The sequence below is a fragment of the Nuphar pumila genome, chromosome 6 (genome assembly GCF_984573655.1).
Source record: "Nuphar pumila chromosome 6, dmNupPumi1.hap1.1, whole genome shotgun sequence".
NCBI classification, from domain to species: domain Eukaryota; kingdom Viridiplantae; phylum Streptophyta; class Magnoliopsida; order Nymphaeales; family Nymphaeaceae; genus Nuphar; species Nuphar pumila.
The window spans coordinates 42,555,867-42,575,787 of record NC_143254.1 but is presented as its reverse complement, the minus strand read 5'-3'; the positions used below and the strand labels follow the sequence as shown (position 1 = coordinate 42,575,787).

At 40.8% G+C, this 19,921-nt stretch overlaps 1 protein-coding gene and 1 non-coding gene across 2 annotated transcripts; one reads left to right on the top strand and one right to left on the bottom strand.

The window, feature by feature from the left end:
* Positions 1-1,081: 1,081 nt before the first annotated feature.
* On the bottom strand, positions 1,082-1,222 carry LOC149834737 (U4 spliceosomal RNA). Its single transcript, XR_016432849.1, has one exon. It is a non-coding gene; the product is annotated as a U4 spliceosomal RNA (small nuclear RNA).
* A 5,199-nt stretch (positions 1,223-6,421) lies between these two features.
* On the top strand, positions 6,422-6,922 carry LOC149834736 (pentatricopeptide repeat-containing protein At4g31070, mitochondrial-like). Its single transcript, XM_090009443.1, has one exon. The coding sequence runs from the start codon at positions 6,422-6,424 to the stop codon at positions 6,920-6,922; it is 501 nt and encodes a 166-aa protein (XP_089865569.1).
* Positions 6,923-19,921: the final 12,999 nt, after the last annotated feature.

Below are 19,921 nucleotides of genomic sequence, written 5' to 3'. Positions count from 1 at the left end.
ATGCTCATTTCCAAAACTTTTAATCCTGATTAATTAATATATCAACTCTCCACCCAACTTTTCTCATTCAAATATCCACAAAACTTTTGAACTGGGTGAACTTATACATTTGAATGATTAGTTCACCCGTGTGAAAATAACTAGACCCCGTTTTTGTTTCGACCCCTTCCAACTTCATCTTTGCCCCAGTTTTTCATCCAAACAATAAAAACTATTGACAATTTGAACAGAAAAACTATACAATTTTATGATGGTAAGTGTACATTAACTCTGATAAAACTAACAATTCTAGGGGAATTTATTTAAGCCCACCAAAAAATTTTGAGATCAAGGTCCATTAGAATACGAGAACTATTGTGTGAACCAAGATCCGCGTTGAGAGGAGCCATCAACTGTAGTAACCTTCATCCCAGCACACATACGGAACCGGTTCATTTTTCTCTTGAATCTGATTTTATGGTTGAGATCTAAATGTTCAGTTTTATAGACACCGTCTCTTTAAACATCCTATGAAGACGCATAAGTAGGATTTTTTAAGGCTTGAAAATCATTGGTTCAGAAAATAACTATCCAAGACATTCTTAACAAGTTCACTATGTCAAACACATCTTTCAAACTGTCTATTCTTAACCAATTCACCATGTCAAACACCATCTTTATGGTTGGATTTAAAAGAAAAAAAAAACTGTTGGAAATACCCAGTTCACAAGGTAGTTCTCATCTTTTAAAAACCCTTGAGATCAATTTGAAAAAATACATACGGTGGGTATAATTTTGAATAAAAGTTTGATGAACATTTGGATATGCTTGAAAGTGAAAATCTTATCTTGTGGGAAAACGTACATAACACGATCACTTTAACCCTAAAAAAATCGCCCTATAGTCACCCAGTTATAAATTATTTAAATGCGACAAAATTTAGGTAACCCTTGAAAAACGTGCACTACGTTAAGTACATCGATTTTGATTTTAATAACCTTATATAACTATAAATGGCATAGGAGAACAAAATCATCCTCTAGCGACTTGGCCTTATGAAGAGACGGAAACATTTAATTTGATGTATTGTAGGGCTTACCCTGTTGAGGGGACCCTTCCAGAAATTCTCCAAGGCCTGGGACAGACCCAGACCTAGGAGGGGGTTTGGAAATAGTTTTCAACCAGCAATTGACGCGCCTCGGTTTTACCTCACTAGCTGCGTCATTGCCCCAAGCGCAAAGATGCTTCTAACCACCCATCAAACTCCCTTTTATAACCATCACATACCCCTTCGTTCCTTCCTGCCATCGATATGGGACTAAACAAAGCAAACCATATCTCTATTCAACTGCTCTCTCTCTCCAACTCTTGTTGCCCTTGTGGTTTCTACCTTCTCGTGAACTAACGTCTAACGTTACAAATACAAAATATACGATTCGATGATACTGCGAACCCAAACAGCGGCTTGTCTCCATTACCACTGAACGGTTTTGATGGAACAATGGATTCCTTCTCCTCAAATCTCTCTAACTACCCACCAAAACGCTCGATCTCCCTCTCACGAAGAGATTTGCAGAGCACCCACTCACGTCTCTTCAGTGTGGAGCTCTCCCTCAGACTCTCACAAACACCAGATCCGCTGAGCAAGGCAAGCAGCTTCATGGGTACATCATCATCAAGAACACTTATTTGTGCACAAAATTTGCTGCCATGTATGCGAGCTTCGGCGAGGTGGGTGATGCCCGTTTCATCTTTGATAGGATTGTGCTGAAGAGTTCTTTCCTGTAGAATGTGATGATTATAGGGGCTATGCCAGCAATGAGTTGCCTGAAGACGCGCTTGTTTTGTTTGGTGAAATGCTCTCTTTCGGGCAGAAGGCTGATAATTTCACGTACCCGTTTGTTCTGAAGGTTTGTGGCGTTCTGTCGATGGTGAAATTGGGTAGGGAGGTTCATTGCCGGCTCGTGGTTGGTGGATTTGAGCGCTTGATGCCTATGTTGGCAACTGTCTTTTGGCAATGTTTATGAGATTTGGTGAAGTTGTGAATGCTCGCCAATTGTTTGATAAAATGCCTGAACGAGATCTGACTAGTTGGAATACTATGATTTCTGGGTATGCTCAAAATGGTGTTTTCATTGAAGCCCTTTAGGTTTGTAGTCTTATGGAGCAAGCTGGGGTAGGTCCGGATTGCGCGACAATTTTCATCCAGGCAGCGGCGGAACCAGAAGTTTTTCGTTGGGTGGGCAGACTTTGGGCCTCTGGGACAATGCTATGGTCTTGAAGGACGATCCATTTATTCGGATCAGTGGCGGAGCCAAAAAAAATTTGTTGGAGGAACAGTCGTTCGTGGAGAGATAAAACTTAAATAAGCCTTTGAATTAAAATAACAATTGTTACAAACACAAACAACTAAATTTCTTAACATAATAAGATAAAACCTTAAATTATACTTTTAAACTAAAATACTTTTAAACTAAAATAAAGATTATTCAGTTAAGAAATACAAACAACTAAATTCATGAAAATTTTACAATTGACATCTTCTATTTTTCATATTTTGAAAACAATTCATAATTGCATCATCACTAATGGTATCAAATGTCTCATTCTCCATATAAGTAACCAAAGCATCATTGATCCATTCATCTCTCATTCTATTACGTGGACTACTTTTGATATTGTTCATAGCTGAAAATGCTCTTTAAACACTGGTTGTTACAACTAGCAAAGTTAATGCCAACTTAATCAATAGATATACATGAGAAAATACAATGTGCTTTTGAGTTGCTACCATCATCTCTGCTAGCTCTGCTAAAGATTTTAAACTTAAAAAGTGATCACTGTTTCACATTTTTGCAATATATATATATATCCAATTGATTTTCAAGTCTAATTATGTTTACTCTAGTAAAATCCTTAGGGTAAAACTCAGCAAGATGAATCAACTTATCTTTATCAAAAGCAAAAAAAGAATTCTTTGGACTCAAGCATGCCATTGAAAGGAGGAGCTCTGTATTTGCTTCAGTGAAATGATCATTCAATTCTTGAAGTTGCAAATCAATAATAGCATAAAACACATCAATACGATAATGATGCAATGTGGTGATCTTTTCAACCTTATGTCTTGGTCGTCCTTGAGGTGTATATGAATGCCTTAGATCAGAAATCAGAATATCAAATCTCTTACAAAATATGGACACTTTGTTTATGAGAGAGTCTCATCCATTGTCTCTTCGACCTTGAAGGCACTGTTTTGATGTAGTGACTAAACTCATAGCATTCACAATGTCTTGATCTTTTCGCTGAAGTGCTTGTGAAAAGTCATCAGTTACTCCCAAAACTTTACACATCAAATATAAGCAAAAAATAAATTTAAAATCTTGCAACTGATGATATAAAATAATTGCATCTGAACTTTTTCCTAAATATGTATCTTCTGCAATGAAATCTAACACTTGAATAACAGAATAATATATACTGAGTAAATTAACCAAAGCATCGTAATGAGAACCCCACTGAGTATCACCAGGTCGTTTGAAACTTATTTCTTAATTTAATCCTCGTCCTGTTTCAAGTTCACCCAATGCAAGTGCTTCAACAATTCGCATAAATTTGCTTCTCGAATAAGCTCAGATCTCTTGTATGAAGTGGAGAAAAAAGTTGACAACCTGACTAATATATTGAAAAACACATCAAGCAATGAATTTTTTTTAGCAACACCAACTAATGTCAATTGAAGTTGATGTGCAAAATAATGAATATAATATGCAAATGCATTTTCATGACTTTTCAATCCATTAAACTCCCCTCTCATATTACTTGCTCCATCATAACCATGTCCATGCAAACTTGATATGCTTAATTTATTCTTATAAAATGCTTCTTCAATTGCTTGTTTGAGTGACATATAACTTGTTTTAAGAACATGCACAAGAGTAAGAAATTGCTCAACCACTCAACCTTTTTCATTAACAAACCGTAAAACAATAGCCATTTGTTCTTTAGTTGATACATCATGAGAATCATCAAGTAAAATAGAAAAAAAAAAATATCTCCAAGTTCCATGATAATAGCATGTGTGGTTTGTATAGAAGCAGCCTTGACAATATCCTTTTGTATATCAGACGATATTAATTTGTTATTTTTTGGAGCACTTTTCAATACAACTTTATTTATGTCACCATTGATAATATCTTCAATAACTCAATAAAATTTTCTCTATTAAGAGATTCTTTAGCTTCATCATGCCCTCAAAATGCCAATCATTGACTTAACAAGTATCTGATTACATTAACAGTTGCCCAAAGGCGAAGTCTATATCCATCTTTTTGTCGAACACTTTGTTTATAAAGTATAGCATCAATATGTTGTTTTTGTTGCATCAAATTTTGACACTTCATTCATGCTGAATTGTGAAAATTGCTAGAGCTTCCAACATGTTTATCAAACCTCTTTTTGTCTTTTCAGTTATCAAATCCTTCATATACGAATGCCTCTGCACTAATCTTCTCTGTGCTTTTTTGCCTAAAAAGATAACACTGCAAACAATATGCTTTATGCTTACTTGTACTATACTCCAACCAATCCTTATACTCATCATATCAAGTTGTAATGAACCTTCATTTTTTGTGGTTTAGTTGAAACATATAATCTCGAGGTTGACAAGGACATCGGATCATATATGCTCTACGAACATTATCTTGGATATTAGGATGATAACTAGAAATAGAAGGACGAAGTAGAGGGTCTGCAGGTAACTCTGATTCATTAATTTCTATTTTGCTTATTTTCTGACTTGGTTCTCCTTCTCAAGTTACGGAAGATTTATCAAAGATTGGCCTTTTCATTATAAACTTATTCATTCCTATGCAACGAAAAAAAATAAGACAATGTTCTATGAGCTAAATCTCATTGCAAAAAAGGATTGAGCAAAATAAAAATGACAATCTTCTATGAGGTTAGTAATATGTCGTTATGCTTAAAACGTTAGTAATATGCCGCTAAAAGAATAAACGCACAAGCACAAGCCGAGCCTTAACCCATCATCGTATGATCATACAAAGGAGCTCAGTTCCCCACTTGCAGGCAGTAGAGGCTCCCTACCTGCAAGTTGCAGAGGCAGAGACATCGCACCCTGCCTGTAAGGGTGCCAAGGGCAGGGGCCTCACCCCTGTCTGGCAAAGAGCAGCACAGGCAGGGAGCAAGGGCTCCCTGCTTGCCAGGACAAGGCAGGGGAGGGAGAAGGGACTCTCTGTCAAGCCTACCACAAAAGAACAGGGGGGCGCAGCCCCCCCCCCCCCCCCGCTGGAAAGGAGAAAGGCAGAAGCTCCACCCCTGTCAGCAACAAGAACAAGGCAAGGGGGCGAAGCCCCCTGCCGACAATAAAAGGAGGCAGGGGAAGCAGAGCCCCTGTCGACAATCGAGGGACAGGGGGGCAAAGCCCCCTGTCGGGAAGGGCTCGCAGAGGCAAGGGGGGGTGAAGCCCCCTGTCGAAAACATCAGCAAAGGCAGGGGGTCGCCCCCCTGCCGGGAAACAGCAGAAGAGGAGGGGGGGTCACCCCCTGTCGAGAACCAGGAAGAGGGCAGGGGAGGCTTTGCCTCCTCTGCTTGAAAAACATCAAGGAGGCAGGGGACAAAGCCTCCTGCCGAAAAACATAAGAGGGAAGGGGGCCTCGCCCTCCGCCAAGAAACAAGGGGACAGGGGGCAGAGCCCCCTGCCGGGAAACAACACAAGGCAGGGGGGAGCGAAGCCCCCTGCCGAACAACATCAAGAGGCAGGGCCCCCCAAAGCCCCTACCAACCACACCCTCCAGCAGGTCGCGCCCTGCCGAAAAATGGAGCGACAGGCAGGGGCTTCAGCCCCTACTGATCCACTAGAAAAGCAAGAGAGATAGAGTGGGGAGGTTACCTACGACGGTCGGTGGCTGGTGATGGTCACCGACGAAAGGAAGATGACGAAGGAGGAGGAAGGTCCGACACCGGCGACTCGCATCATCGAAGCTTGCAGCAAAGAGGGAGAAGCTCGAAGGAGGGCACCGCGGGTTCACCGAAGCGAGGCCAGCGGCGCAGTCGTCGGTGGCTGCAAAGCACGGGGGAGGAGCGTCGGTGAATATGGTCGCTGGTGACAGATGAGGAACGGAGGGGCGGAGCAGAGGAGAGAGGGAAAGTGGCGAGGGTTTTACCCCTCGCCCCTTTCGGCCTGCGTCTTTTAAAGACGCAGGCTCTCGAATGATCGAGAGCCCAGGTTTGGCTCGGATCCTATCCGGGTCCGACTTAAGGGAGCACCCTCGACACGTGTCCAGTTTTTTTTCGACTCGGTTTCTAATTCTGGGGTGGGCGACCGCCCACCCATGCCCACCACTGCAACCAGGTTTCTATATGTGCTAATTTATCTGATTTGGAGCTCGAGAGACAGGTTCATGGCCGAATTGTTCAGAAGAGTATGGATCATGATGTCTTTGTGAGGAATTTATTGACAGGCATGTACTGCAAATGTGGTTTTCTGTTGGGTGCAGTGAAGTTGTTTGAGGGAGTTGTTGAGAGAGATGTGTCGTGGAATTCTATGATTGTCGGTTATGCTAGAAACGAAGAGACAGTTAGTAGCTTTTGTCTATTTCGGAGAATGCGTGAGGATGAATTCACAGTTGATCAAGCTACTGTGATCACCTTGATTGGAGCTTGTAATCAGCTGGCAACTTTTCAGTGCGCACAGTGCATCCATGCTTATATTGTTAAAATTGGATTTGATTCTGATATAACTTTAGGAACTTCCCTTGTAGATATGTATGCTAAATGTGGTAGTCTTGAGTGTGCGCGGCAAGTTTTTATTGAGATGCCAAAGAGAAATTTGTTTTCATGGAGTGCTATGATTGCAGTCTATGGGCTTCATGGAAAGGGGAGGGATTCTTTCACTTTTTCAAGAGATGAAGTGGATTGGATTTAGACGAGATGGGGTTACCTGTAGCTCAGTTTTATCTGCGTGCAGCCATGCTGGCTTGGTAGACGAGGGTAGGCAAATTTTTTGAACGGATGTGGAGTGATTATTATGCAATTCCTCAAATAGAGCACTATGTTTGCTTCATTGACCTCCTTGGCAAAGCTGGTTGCTTAGAGGAGGCATATGATTTCATTAAGAACATGACAATAAAGCCTAATATTGATGTATGGGCATCATTTCTTTCTGCTTGTAGAATACATAAAAATGCCCAACTTGCATAAACTATAGCAGATCATGTTTTTTATTTGAAGCCTAAAGGTGTTGGGGCCTATGTTGCTCTTTCAAACATTTATGCATCATCCAAAAGATGGAAAGATGTGTAGATGGTGCGAGCAACAGTGAGGCAGAGGAGACTGAAGAAGCCTTCTAGTTAGAGTTTTGTTGAACTAAACCAAACAGTCCATTGGTTTCTGGTTGGTGACAAGTCCCATCCTCAATCTGGGAAAATTTATGCCAAGCTATCTGATCTGAGTCTTCATTGAAAGAAGCTGGATATGTGCCTGATACAACTTCTGTGTTCTATGATGCTGAGGATGATGTGGAGAGAATGAAGGGTTAGCAATTGCATTTTCTTCTCAACACGAGGTCAGGGACTCCTATCAGAATTGCAAAAAACCTTTGTGTGTGTGGTGATCATCATTCTTTGATGTGATCCCAAATTCGGGAGACCCATATCCAGCTCCTAAGGTTCATAATGTGCAATAGGATCCATTGTTGCGCAAACTGGATCCGAGATCCAAGCTTGGGATGATCCAAGCCACCTCAACCACCTTGGGGCCCATGACACATCAGCCAGGCTGACACCTCATCAATACAACCATCTTAGCAAGTGAGACCCACCCTTGGACTCCCCCCCCCCCCCTATAGAATGCAATGATGAAAATTGGGGCCCACAAGAGGCGTCTCCCCTAGAAGCATCTAAAGAGCAATAACCTCCCTCCATGAAACTTGTGTGGCCCTTTGGGGTTTCTCTCTTGAAAGTCCAAGTAGATCATTGTAAGTTGGGCCTTTCTAAATGCCATGGGGAAGGGTTTTTACTTAAGTTAGAACTAAGAACTTTAATGTGCTTTGTTATTTGTATTTTTTGTTTTGTTAGTTGTGCTTTTACTTTTATTAATCCTTGTTATTGGTGAGCTTCTTTGGCTTATAAAAGGGCCTCACTTTTATATAATTGGGATATGATATGAAATTGCCTCTCTCTCTCTCTCTTTCAAGAATTCGCCACTTTTGGTGGACGATTCTCGCCCTCTCTCACGTACCCCTTGGCCCCTAGGCTCTCTCTCTCTCTCTCTCTCCGGTGTGTCCCTATCCCTTAACTCGTTCACCATATCTTAGGGCACATCCGATTCATGTAAGGTGGTTCTAATCTTCTCATGATCCGAAATTGTCAAGGACTATGTAGAATCACTTGTATATAGTGTTCATGTGGACTACACCATCATTCATGAATGACTCCAACTGATCGAGCCATGTATGTTGTTTATGGACCTTTCTTGGATGAACCAGACTCATCCTCAACCTCAGGATACCTTTTTCAAATCGAGTAAGTTGTTATAACTCATTTTTCAACCCCTCTAAGCCTAAATCTCTCATAAACCCAATTCTAAAAACATCATTATGTTGTTGTAATTTTCATAAAATCACTTAACTTAAAAATAATATATCTCCTAATGTGTACCTAGTCTAGACCTACAAAATTAACCATAGACACTCTTATTTTTTTCACTCAAACCTATTCTACCTAAAATCCAATCCATAAATAGACATGTTCCCTACCCAAGTCCTCACTTAGCCAAATTTTAATTCCCAAACCAAAAGTATCAGACTCTCAAATTTTACCCAAGTTTTTTCTAACATGTTCTTAGTTTAATCCTAATTTTTTGAGATTTTTTAATTTTTATTTTGAGGAAAATAATTCAATCTCTCAAGGTATGACAGAAATTGAATAGAATTCAGATCCAAAACAAATCTAGAGCTTTGCAAAATTTTATCTCTACAACCCTGAATCACCTGAACCTAAGATTTTAACCCAAGCTTCCCTAAAGTGTTCTAAGCCTTCTCTTATTTTATAACATTTATTGACTTTATCCTAAGTGGGACAACGACTGCTTGAAAGATAGTGCATGTTACATGTGCAACACGTGTCTCTGAGCACACCTGGTTCAAGCTCAGTTACCTGTCTCATTTATTGAAATAGTTTTTTGACCTCTACCCTATTTTATAATGCTCTCTCTTTCTCTGGGTCATATTTGGACCTTAATCACATATTATTTGTTTCTCCAATCCATATATGACGAACTAGAATCAAATTGTTTTTTCCTGTGACAATATTCTAATATATCAATTGTACAACATCTTGAATCACACATACCTAGAGATGCCAATGAAACAGATTTTATTCGATGAATGTTACAATCCAGAGTATGACAAAAGATTCAAATTTGATGCCCCAAGATCTATACATCACTTTCATAACCTTCTTGGGGTACACCAACATAGTTGATAACATGGTAGATGGCATGACTTCTCTCTCTCTCAAAATAGGCAATTTGCGCAATAATCCCATAAGGGATTCAAACCCCATGCAACCTAACCATCCAGCTATCCCATTGAACTCTAAATGCAAGCCCTTTGTTAGCACACCCACTCTTCAGAAAACAATCATACATATTCCCAACCCGTTAATCTGTAGCAGAAAATTAGTTGGTAGACCAAGCCTCGTAAGTTCATCAACAATATAACATCCATGTCACAATGATACGGCTTGATAGGTGATACAAGTTCGAGATACGAGTTCACAAATCTTTTGAAAAAAATAAGAAACACAGGGACATGTTTTTATTTATTTTTTAATCGATAAAAAGTAATTTCCAATATTTTTAAATATAAAATTATATTTTTATGGAAACATTATTAAAAATCATTATAGGCTGCATTGTCCAACAAAGGCACTTGAATCAAGCCATCTAAAACAAAATAAGATTGATAAGATAAATTGGAGCTGGATTTATAAAACTTTTACATGGAACAATTGCTTGAAAAGTACTCTTCCGAATACATAAACATCAGAGTTGGGTTTGAATTGAGATGAATGCTGGGACATTCATATTTCAAAGTGACATTGTTGCCATGATGGGCCACATAACATCCTGCACTCTCATTTTCCCTCATTCGCAAATCATGACCACAGAAGCTAAAAAACACAGCAGTGTACAAGATTTTGAAACATCTATATTTTCATCTTCTCTGGTAGATTGTATGCAATGTTCCATATTTTGCGTCTAAAGCAAATAATTGGTGAAAAATCCCCAATTAAATCACTTGGGAACCCACCTAGAATAACGTCACCAAAGAGAAAACATTTGAAACTAAGTCACAGGGACTCGACAAAGCAGGTGCCGCACTCACGTCGACGCGACGTGATGCGGGTGCACGTGCGGGTGCTGTCAACACGACCTTGGGTGCGGTCAACGCACCCAGGGTCATTTTGGTCCAATTTTTTGATGTTAAAAAAAACCGATGAAAAAGGTGGATTAGGGCAAAAAAATTTGTACTAATCTCCTCTCCCACGCAGCTCAGCTCGAGTCCTCCCAACGTCACCTCCTCCTCTCCCTCGTCGCAGGTACCCTCTCTCTCTCTCTCTCTCTCTCTCTCTCTCTCTCTCTCTCTCTCTTCTTATGTCGACAATGGAGGGGCCGAGCCCCCCTGTTCCCTCTCGCTCTCATGTTGGGTCGGCAGGGGAGGGCCTGAGCCCCCCCTGCTCCCTCTCACTCTCTTGTTGGGTTGGCAGGGGAGGGGCTGAGCCCCCCACCCTACTCCTTTTGATTTCAGGGGAGGGGGGGGGGGCTCCTCTCGCTCTCTTGTTGGATCGACAGGGGAGGGGCCGAGCCCCCCTTGCTCCCTTTATTTTCGGTAGGGGAGGGGTTGAGCCCCCTCTCTCGCTCTCTTGTTGGGTCGGCAGGGGAGGGGTCGAGCCCCCCCTCTCGCTCTCTTGTTAGGTCAGCAAGGGAGGGGCTGAGCCCCCCCCTGCTCCCCCCCCCCCCCCCCCCCCCTCCTCTTGCTCTCTTGTTGGGTCAGCAGGGGAGGGGTCGAGCCCCCTTTCCTGCTCCCTCTTATTTTGGGGAAGGGGCTGAGTCCCTCCCTGTTTTTGGCAGAGGATATATAATATATATTATATATATTTTTATATCAAGATAATGTTTGTATAATTGATTTGAAATTTTGAATGTATTTTTTTTGTATTTTTAGGATAAAAATGACGGATAAAAAGAAAGAACTTACGTCATCCTCATCCCAACATTTGAGTTTTGTTGCTAGTTTTGCTGATAATTGTAGTGGGACTGATGAGGTGGGGCCACTATAGGTACATGTAGATAAACTTGCAAAAACTGGAGAAGGAGGTGGTGGAAACAAGAGATTTCGATCACTACAACAAAGCAGTAGATTAGCGACGACCACCTTCCGTCGCTAATCCGTCGCTAACAGGCGTAGCGACGACGAGGCGACGGTATGTTTACGTCGCAAACTTTTCGACGCTAACTGGCGACGGATTTATTCTGTCGCCAGGTCCGTCGCTATTTGCGATGGACTAACGAGCGTTGTATTCCGTCGCCAATCCGCCGATACTAAACGACGACCATGGCTTGGCGACGGATTTACTTCCGTCGCTATGCCGTCGCTAGATTTATATGAATAGCGACGGATGGTTCCGTCGCAAACACGAAAAAAAATTAAAAAAAATTTATTTGAAAATTAAATACCGAGAACGGTACAATTTATATTTCCTGTAAATAAAAAACAAACCACACAAAAAATTCCATATAACAAGAATCTACAACAATTAATCGTTCTACCTTAAAATTAACAAGTTTAATTATTTATAATTCAACAATTACAATTAGGAAACATAAAAAAATAGAACTTCTTCAATACAGTTCTCTAATCATCGCCAAGATTTTGTGCGTCTTCTTGTTCATTGTCTTTATCTGTCCCTTCAGCTTCGCTACGCTGATTATCGCTAGCAGCCTACACAAGAAAAGAACAGTTAGTATTGATAAATAAAATATAATGAAATAAATTACACACTATATGTGATTCTATCATGTGCTCATGTGTGATCTAAGGAAATAAAAAAACTCTATATGTGATTCTATCATGCTCATATGTGCTCTAAGGCAGGCAAAAAGTTATATATGTGATTCTATCATGCTCATATGTGTGCTAAGGCAGTAAAAAAATTGAATATGTGATTATAGCATGTTCATATGTGTTCTAAGGCAGCTAGAAAAACTCTATATGTGATTCTACCATGTTCAGATGTGCTTTAAGGCAGGCAAAAAACTATATATGTGATTCGATCATGCTCGTATGTGTGCTAAGGCAGTCAAAAAATTGAATATGTGATTATAGCATGCTCATATGTGCTCTAAGGCAGGCAAAGCAAAAAAATTTATATGTGATTCTATCATAAATGATATATGTTCTAAGGCAGTAAAAAAACTCTATATGTGATTTGTGCATGCTCATATGTGTTTTAAGGTAGTCAAAAAACTGAATATGTGATTATAACATGCTCATATGTGTTCTTAGGCAGTCAAAAAACTGAATATGTGATTATAGCATGCTCATATGTGCTCTAAGGCAGGCAAAAAAACTTTATATGTGATTATAGCATGCTCATATGTGCTCTAAGGCAATAAAAAAACTCTATATGCATGTGATTCTATCATGCTCATATGTGTGCTAAGGCAGTCAAAAAACTGAATATGTGATTATAACATGCTCATATGTGTTCTTAGGCAGTCAAAAAACTGAATATGTGATTATAGCATGCTCATATGTGTTCTAAGGCAGTCAAAAAAACTTTATATGTGATTCTATCATGCTCATATGTGTTCTTAGGCAGTCAAAAAACTGAATATGTGATTATAGCATGCTCATATGTGCTCTAAGGCAGGCAAAAAAAATTATATGTGATTATAGCATGCTCATGTGTGCTCTAAGGCAATAAAAAAATTCTATATGTTATTATAGAGTGCTCATATGTACTCTAAGGCAGGCAAAAAACTCTATATCTGATTCTATCATGCTCATATGTGCTCTAAGGCAGGCAAAAAGTTATATATGTGATTCGATTATGCTCATATGTGTTCTAAGGCAGACAAAAAACTGAATATATGATTATACCTGAGAGGGACCTGGAATCGAAGATCCCCTGTTCAGAACAAGATTGTTGATCTCATTTCGGAAAAAGGGGGCGACAGTGTCATGGAAGTAGTTATTCAGTGATTCCGTAACGATCTGGCGTACATCATCACCGGAAAGAATAGTCTGCTGCTTGGAGCTTATGTCGGCGCAAGAAGTCGGTGAGCCGTAACTAGAAGAAGCAATAACTGGTGAAGTGTTCATATTACTCCCAAACCCGAACACGTGACCTTTTTTGGGTTCACCTGCTGCAGTCACCCATGCTGTAGGATTAAATGATGGATGCTGAGTAGCGTCATCGCCATATCGCTCTACCATCTGTTGCTCATATGCCTCCTACAAAATAATGTTTAAAGTATTCATTAATAATTAGTGATAACATTATGATAACTTGCATATATATTGCAATGATTATTAATAGAATAAATACATACCATTGTCGTTCTCGCCTTCTCTGATACGAAGACTCCCGTGGTCTTCCGTTTATGTGTTTCAACAAACACATCCTTATATGGTACACTGCCTCCTTTTTCTGCTTCCTGCGAAGTTAAATGACAAAAGATTTAGTACACAAGTTTGCAACAATACTTATAAAATTAATATTATATATTGATGAGTTACCATTTTCTTCAGGTGGCTCCCAAATGTCTTAGATCCTCCTGTGTGTAGATGGGCTTCGAGCATCTTCGATCGATTTTGTGATGCCTTCGCAGAGCGATTTCTAAATGCATCTCCCGCCCACTTATCGCACATTTCATCCCAGTAATCTCTCCTGATAGTAATAGGGCAATGACCCTTCCACAGTAATGGATCATCTACTACGCCAGATGTTTTTTTTGCTGCAGTCTTCATAGTGTGCAGCATGTCTGCAAATCGATTGGCCACCTTCTGCCACACCTTCCTTGCATCATTTTCTTCCACCGTAGTTGCGAAGCGATTCGAAGCCTACAAATATTTTCAGAAAGTTAGTAGACATTGCTTAAATAAATTAAATATGAAACACATTAACTATGAGGAACAACTGTATACCATGAATGAGGACCACAATTTGTCTAACACCTCCTTTGGGTACTCTTTCCATTGAGCAACCGGTCCTGGTAGATGTTGAAGAAGTGATATCCTAATCTCCCGTACTACTTCTTGTGGCTCAAACCTCGTGCTGCACATGAATTGTTACACAGTAAATATCAATATAAAATATTTATAAGATATGCAATAATTGAAAACAAAATACTTACGGTCGATTATCGATATACACTATTTGAATGAGTCTTCTTGTGCCAGCCTGAGAAGACCCTGTTTCCTGTGTTGGCTCCTGACTTGTGTGATCAACTGGTGTAGGTGGGTCGTGTACAGGCGCAACATCATCTGTAAAAAAATACGTTAGAAATTCTCAGAATGCGCATTTGAACTAATCAAGCATCCAATTAGTTATATGATATACCTATCACAGAAGCCCGTGAAGATGAAGGCTGAGCCTGGCTACTACTGGATGAGCAACCACTATAACCTCCACGAACCATATTCTAACAAATAACATATGTCATACAATACATTCAAATAATTCACATCAAGTATTACAATACATTCAAGTCATTCACATCAAGTATTACAATAATTCAAATCATTCATATCAGGTACTGCAATGCATTCAAGTCATTCACATCAAGCATTGCAATGCATTCAAATCATTCGCATCAAGTATTACAATGCATTCAAATAATTCAAATCATTCACATCAAGTATTGCAATAATTCAAATCATTCGTTGCATAAATTATAATATATTCAAATAATTGAAATCATTCACATCAAGTATTGCAATGCATTCGAATCATTCGTATCAAGTATTACAATACATTCAAATAATTCAAATCATTCACATCAAGTATTACAATGCATTCAAATAATTCGTATCAAGTATCACAATACATTCAAATAAAATTTTTAATCATTCACATCAAGTGTTGCAATACAACTCATGCATTCGCATCAAGTATTACAATACATTCAAATAATTGAAATCATTCACATCAAGTATTGCAATGCATTCGAATCATTCGTATCAAGTATTACAATACATTCAAATAAAATTTTTAATCATTCACACCAAGTATTGCAATACAACTCACATCAAGTACTACAATGCATTTAAATAGAGGTTTATAGTATAAGATTTTGCTCACTAACTTGAGAATTCTTCCTCGTCACTAGTTTGACTTTCTTCTTCTTCTTCTTCTTCTTCTTCATTGTTTGCCCATCCACTTGATACATCATTTGGATCGCATTCCTCTTTGAGTTCCAATTCTGGTCTTTTACATATTAATTTTAAATCCATACGGGCCTTCGGATTATCCTTCGTTTTTCCTTTAATATTCATTACTGTATTGAACACATTATCAAACACATTTTTCTCTACATGCATCACATCTAAATTATGTCGTATCAATAGGGTCGGCCAATACGGTAGTTCCCAAAAAATAGATTTCTTCGTCCAATTGTGATCCTTCCCAAATCCACGGAAGGGTGTAAGACTGCGGGCATCTGTTAATACATCTGGAAAGTATCGCAATCTTCTTAGAATCTCTATGCCAGACAATCTTGAGGATGGACCTTCCGTTTCAGTTGTGTCTGCTTTAAACGCATTCTTTTGTCGTCGGAACGGATGATCGCTGGGTAGAAATCGACGATGGCACTCAAACCAGCAAGGCTTCCTTCCATGCCTCAATCTAAAAGCTTTGGAATCCTTCATGCAGTACGGACAAGCCAACCTTTCATGTGTGCTCCAACCAGATAACATACCATATGCAGGGAAGTCACTGATTGTCCATAGAACAGCGGCCTTCATGTTGAAATTTTGTTTTTTGTGGGCATCATACGTGGTAACACCGTCATCCCACAGTATTTTTAGTTCATCAATCAATGGCCTTAGATATACATCAAGATTTTGGCCAGGTGAGGTCGGACCAGGGATCAACAGAGACAAGAAAAGATTTGGACGTTTCATACACAAGCTTGGTGGAAGGTTGTATGGAGTTACAAATACTGGCCAGCATGAGTATGGAGTTGATCTACCCCCAAATGAATTAAATCCATCTGTACATAGACCGAGTCTAACATTTCGCACTTCCATTGCGAAGTTCTGATGAGTACGATCAAAGTGCTTCCAAGCTTCAGCGTCAACAGGATGCGTGATCTTGTTTTCATCGTGTCGAACTTTATTTGCATGCCATCTCATGTGTTTAGCTGTCCTTGAAGACATATACAATCGCTGCAATCTAGGAGTGATAGGAAAGTAGCGGAGCGACTTGTATGAAACTTCCTTTGATCGCGTGCTACCATTGCCTCTTGTCTTTGGCTTGAACCAAGGATGCCCACATGACGGGCATGATATGTTGTTTTCCTGCTCCTTGAAATACAACATGCAGTGATTTGGACAAGCATCAATCTTTTTGTAACCCATACCTAGAGCGTTGACCATAACTTTCGCACGATAGAAATTTTGTGGCAATTTATCATCTTTGGACAACATACTCTTCACAATCATGCACAAACGGTCAAAACATGATTGACTCAAATTATACTCGGACTTCAAATTCATTAGTTGAAGAACTGCAGACAAGATAGTGTGACTCTCACAACCGTTTCAAAGTGGCTCATCAGCATCTCTAAGTAAATCATAAAATCTACTAGCTGCATCGTTTGGTGATTCTTCATCTACGGCAGTTCTTACATCACTAGAACTCATAGCAGAACTCAGTTCTGTTCCTGCGGCATCAAATATCAAATTCGTATATGAATTATCGTGCACCACATTCACCCGTGCATCAAAATCGTTTCTAAATTCTTCTCCATAAAACATCCAGTTCTGATAATCACTCACAAAACCCTTCTTGTATAGGTGATGTCTAACGCCATGAGGTTCTACAAATCGATTATTCTTACAAATCTTGCAGGGACACCTAATCCGACCTGTGGGATCCACTGTACTGACACTTGCCGTTGCAAATTCAATAAAACTGTCAACACCATCCATATATTCATGCGATAACTCATTGTCCACTATCCTACGGTATATCCATTCACGGTTTGCAGTCATTTTCTTATGATGTTACGAATAATAGCCTAACGAATTAAAAGAGAATAATCAGAATGCTACGATGAAGAACATATCAAATTTATCATGCAATATATGATGTCATACAATAACAAGAATTTTGATGCATGCATTGATAACTTAATATTTTCATGTGCAAACTATTCATGACACGATACAATTATTTGAAACATGCTTTCATTATACAATTTCACATGGAAGTCATAATCAAATTGAAAGTTACATGCAAGCATGGATACAATTACATCAAACATTGCAATACATCGTAATCATTCATATCAAACAAATGGCAAACATGTACCTGCAGCAAACACACTTCAATATCTCACTAACTACTACCATGCCTAGCATGGACTCCGTACTCCAAAAATAAGAACACTACAATATTCATACATTAAAATCATGCTCAGCATGATCTCCGAACTCCAACGAAGCAACCCCAAATATCAATAACTAAGTGAGTGTGTGAACAATAAAGTGTTACATCTAATAAATTAAATAACATGTGATATGCTTGCATCACTTACTCACCACAGGTATTTACCCGATTTGCATTATTTTTTACACTTACTTACCACAGGTGGCTGAGCACGAGCTGGTTCCGTTGAAAAATCTGCACAAAAAAATACTGTTTTAAAATGAAGTCACCACGAAAAAAAAAAACTGTTCTGGCAAGGGGTCGACTCCCCTGCTGTTCCGGTAGGGGGTCGACCCCCTTACGGAACATAGGGGGTTAACCCCCTTACGGAACGTAGGGAGTTAACTGACCCCTTGTTCGGGCAGGGGGTCGACCCCCAGCCTTTCCGCCAGTGAGTCGACCCCCTGCCGGAACAGCAGGGGGTCGCCCCCCTGCCTGAGCAGGAAAGGCTTGACCCCCTGCCTGTTACGGCAGGTGGTTAAACCCCCTGCCGGAAAGGTAGGGGGTTAACCCCCTGCCGGAAAGGCAGGGGGTTAACCCCCTGCCGGGGTCGACCCCCTGCCGGAAAGGCAGGGGGCAAGGGTCCCCTGCCGGAAAACGCAGGGGGTTAGCCCTCTGCCGGAAACGCAGGGGGTTAACCCTCTGCCGGAAAACGCGGAGGTTAACCCCCTACCAAGAAGGGGAGGGGGTTAACCCCCTGCCGGAAACGGCAGGGGGTTAACCCCCTGCGTGAACCGAGAGGGGGTTAACCCCCTGCATTTTCCGGGAGGGGGTTAACCCCCTGCCGGAAACGGGAGGGGGTTAACCCCCTGCGTTTTCACGCAGAGGTTAATCCCCTGCGTTTTCCGGCAGGGGGTTAACCCCCTGCGTTTTTCGGGAGGGGGTTAACCCCGTGCTGGAAATGGGAGGGGGTTAACCCCCTGCCGGAAAATGCAGGGGGGTTAACCCCCTGCCGGAAACAGGAGGGGGTTAACCCCCTGCGTTTCCGGTAAGGGGGTCGACCCCCGGCCGGAACAGCAAGGGGTTAACCCCCTGACTTTCCGGCAGGGGGTCGACCCTCTGCGTTTCCGGTAGGGGGTCAACCCCCTGCCGGAAAACGCGAGGGGGGGGGGCATCCTTTACCTTTCTCCGGGCGGCGGGGCCGGCGGACGGTGGGACCGGCGAACGGCGGGAGTGGGACCGGCGAACGGCGGGAGCGGCGGGAGCGGCGAACGGCGGGAGCAGCGAAAGAAGAAAAGGAAAAGCTGCCTGGGATTAGGGTTATTCGAAAGTTAGCGACGGATTAATTCCGTCGCTAAGCCAACGTAAAATCAAATTTACGGAAATAGCGACGGACGATATTCCGTCGCCACAGCCGTCGCTAAGTAGCGACGGACTAGATGTTGTCGCTAACTTCGTCGGTAAATGGTGCGACCGTAACGACAAAACAGTACGTCGCAACATCCGTCGCTACTTAGCGACGGACTGGGCGACAGACTATATTCTGTCGCTATTTTCGTAAGCTTCATTAATTATAGCGACGGATTTTTGTCGCTCGCTAATCCGTCGCTAACTAGCGACGGAAAGATTCTGTCGCTAACGTCCGGCGCTAACAACGTATTTTCTTGTAGTGGATGCAAGCTCTGTGAAAGAGATTTTGTTGGGTCTTACACAAGAGTGAAGGCTCATTTGTTGAAGATACCAGGACATGGCATTTCAGGATGTAGAAAAGTTGACGAAGCAATGCGAAGACAATACAAGAAAATACAAAAAGAATATGAGAAGAGAAAGACAATGATCAATTCTTGTGCAATTAGTGTGCCATTTGCAAGCCACTAAGAAGATGCTAGAAAAAAAAAGAAAAGTCAATGTAGGAGGTAAAGGAACGATACAAACAACATTCAATACATATGGAAGAGAAGAATTGGATAGAAAAGTTAAGAGGTACTTTTATTCTAGTTCACTCCCATTTAATGCGGTTAGAAATCCTTATTGAAAGGATTTAGTAACAACTTTGGCAAATTATAATTTGAGTGGCTATGTGCCTCCAAGCTCAGAAAAAATATAAACCACACTTCTTGCAGAAGAGAGGGCAAATGTGAAGTTGTTGGAGATTAAAAAATATTCATGAGAGCAAAATAGAGTTTCTATTGTGTCTGATGGATGAACAGATATTCAAAGGAGTCCACTGATCAATTTCATTGTTTCTTTGCTTAGTGGTCTAGTAT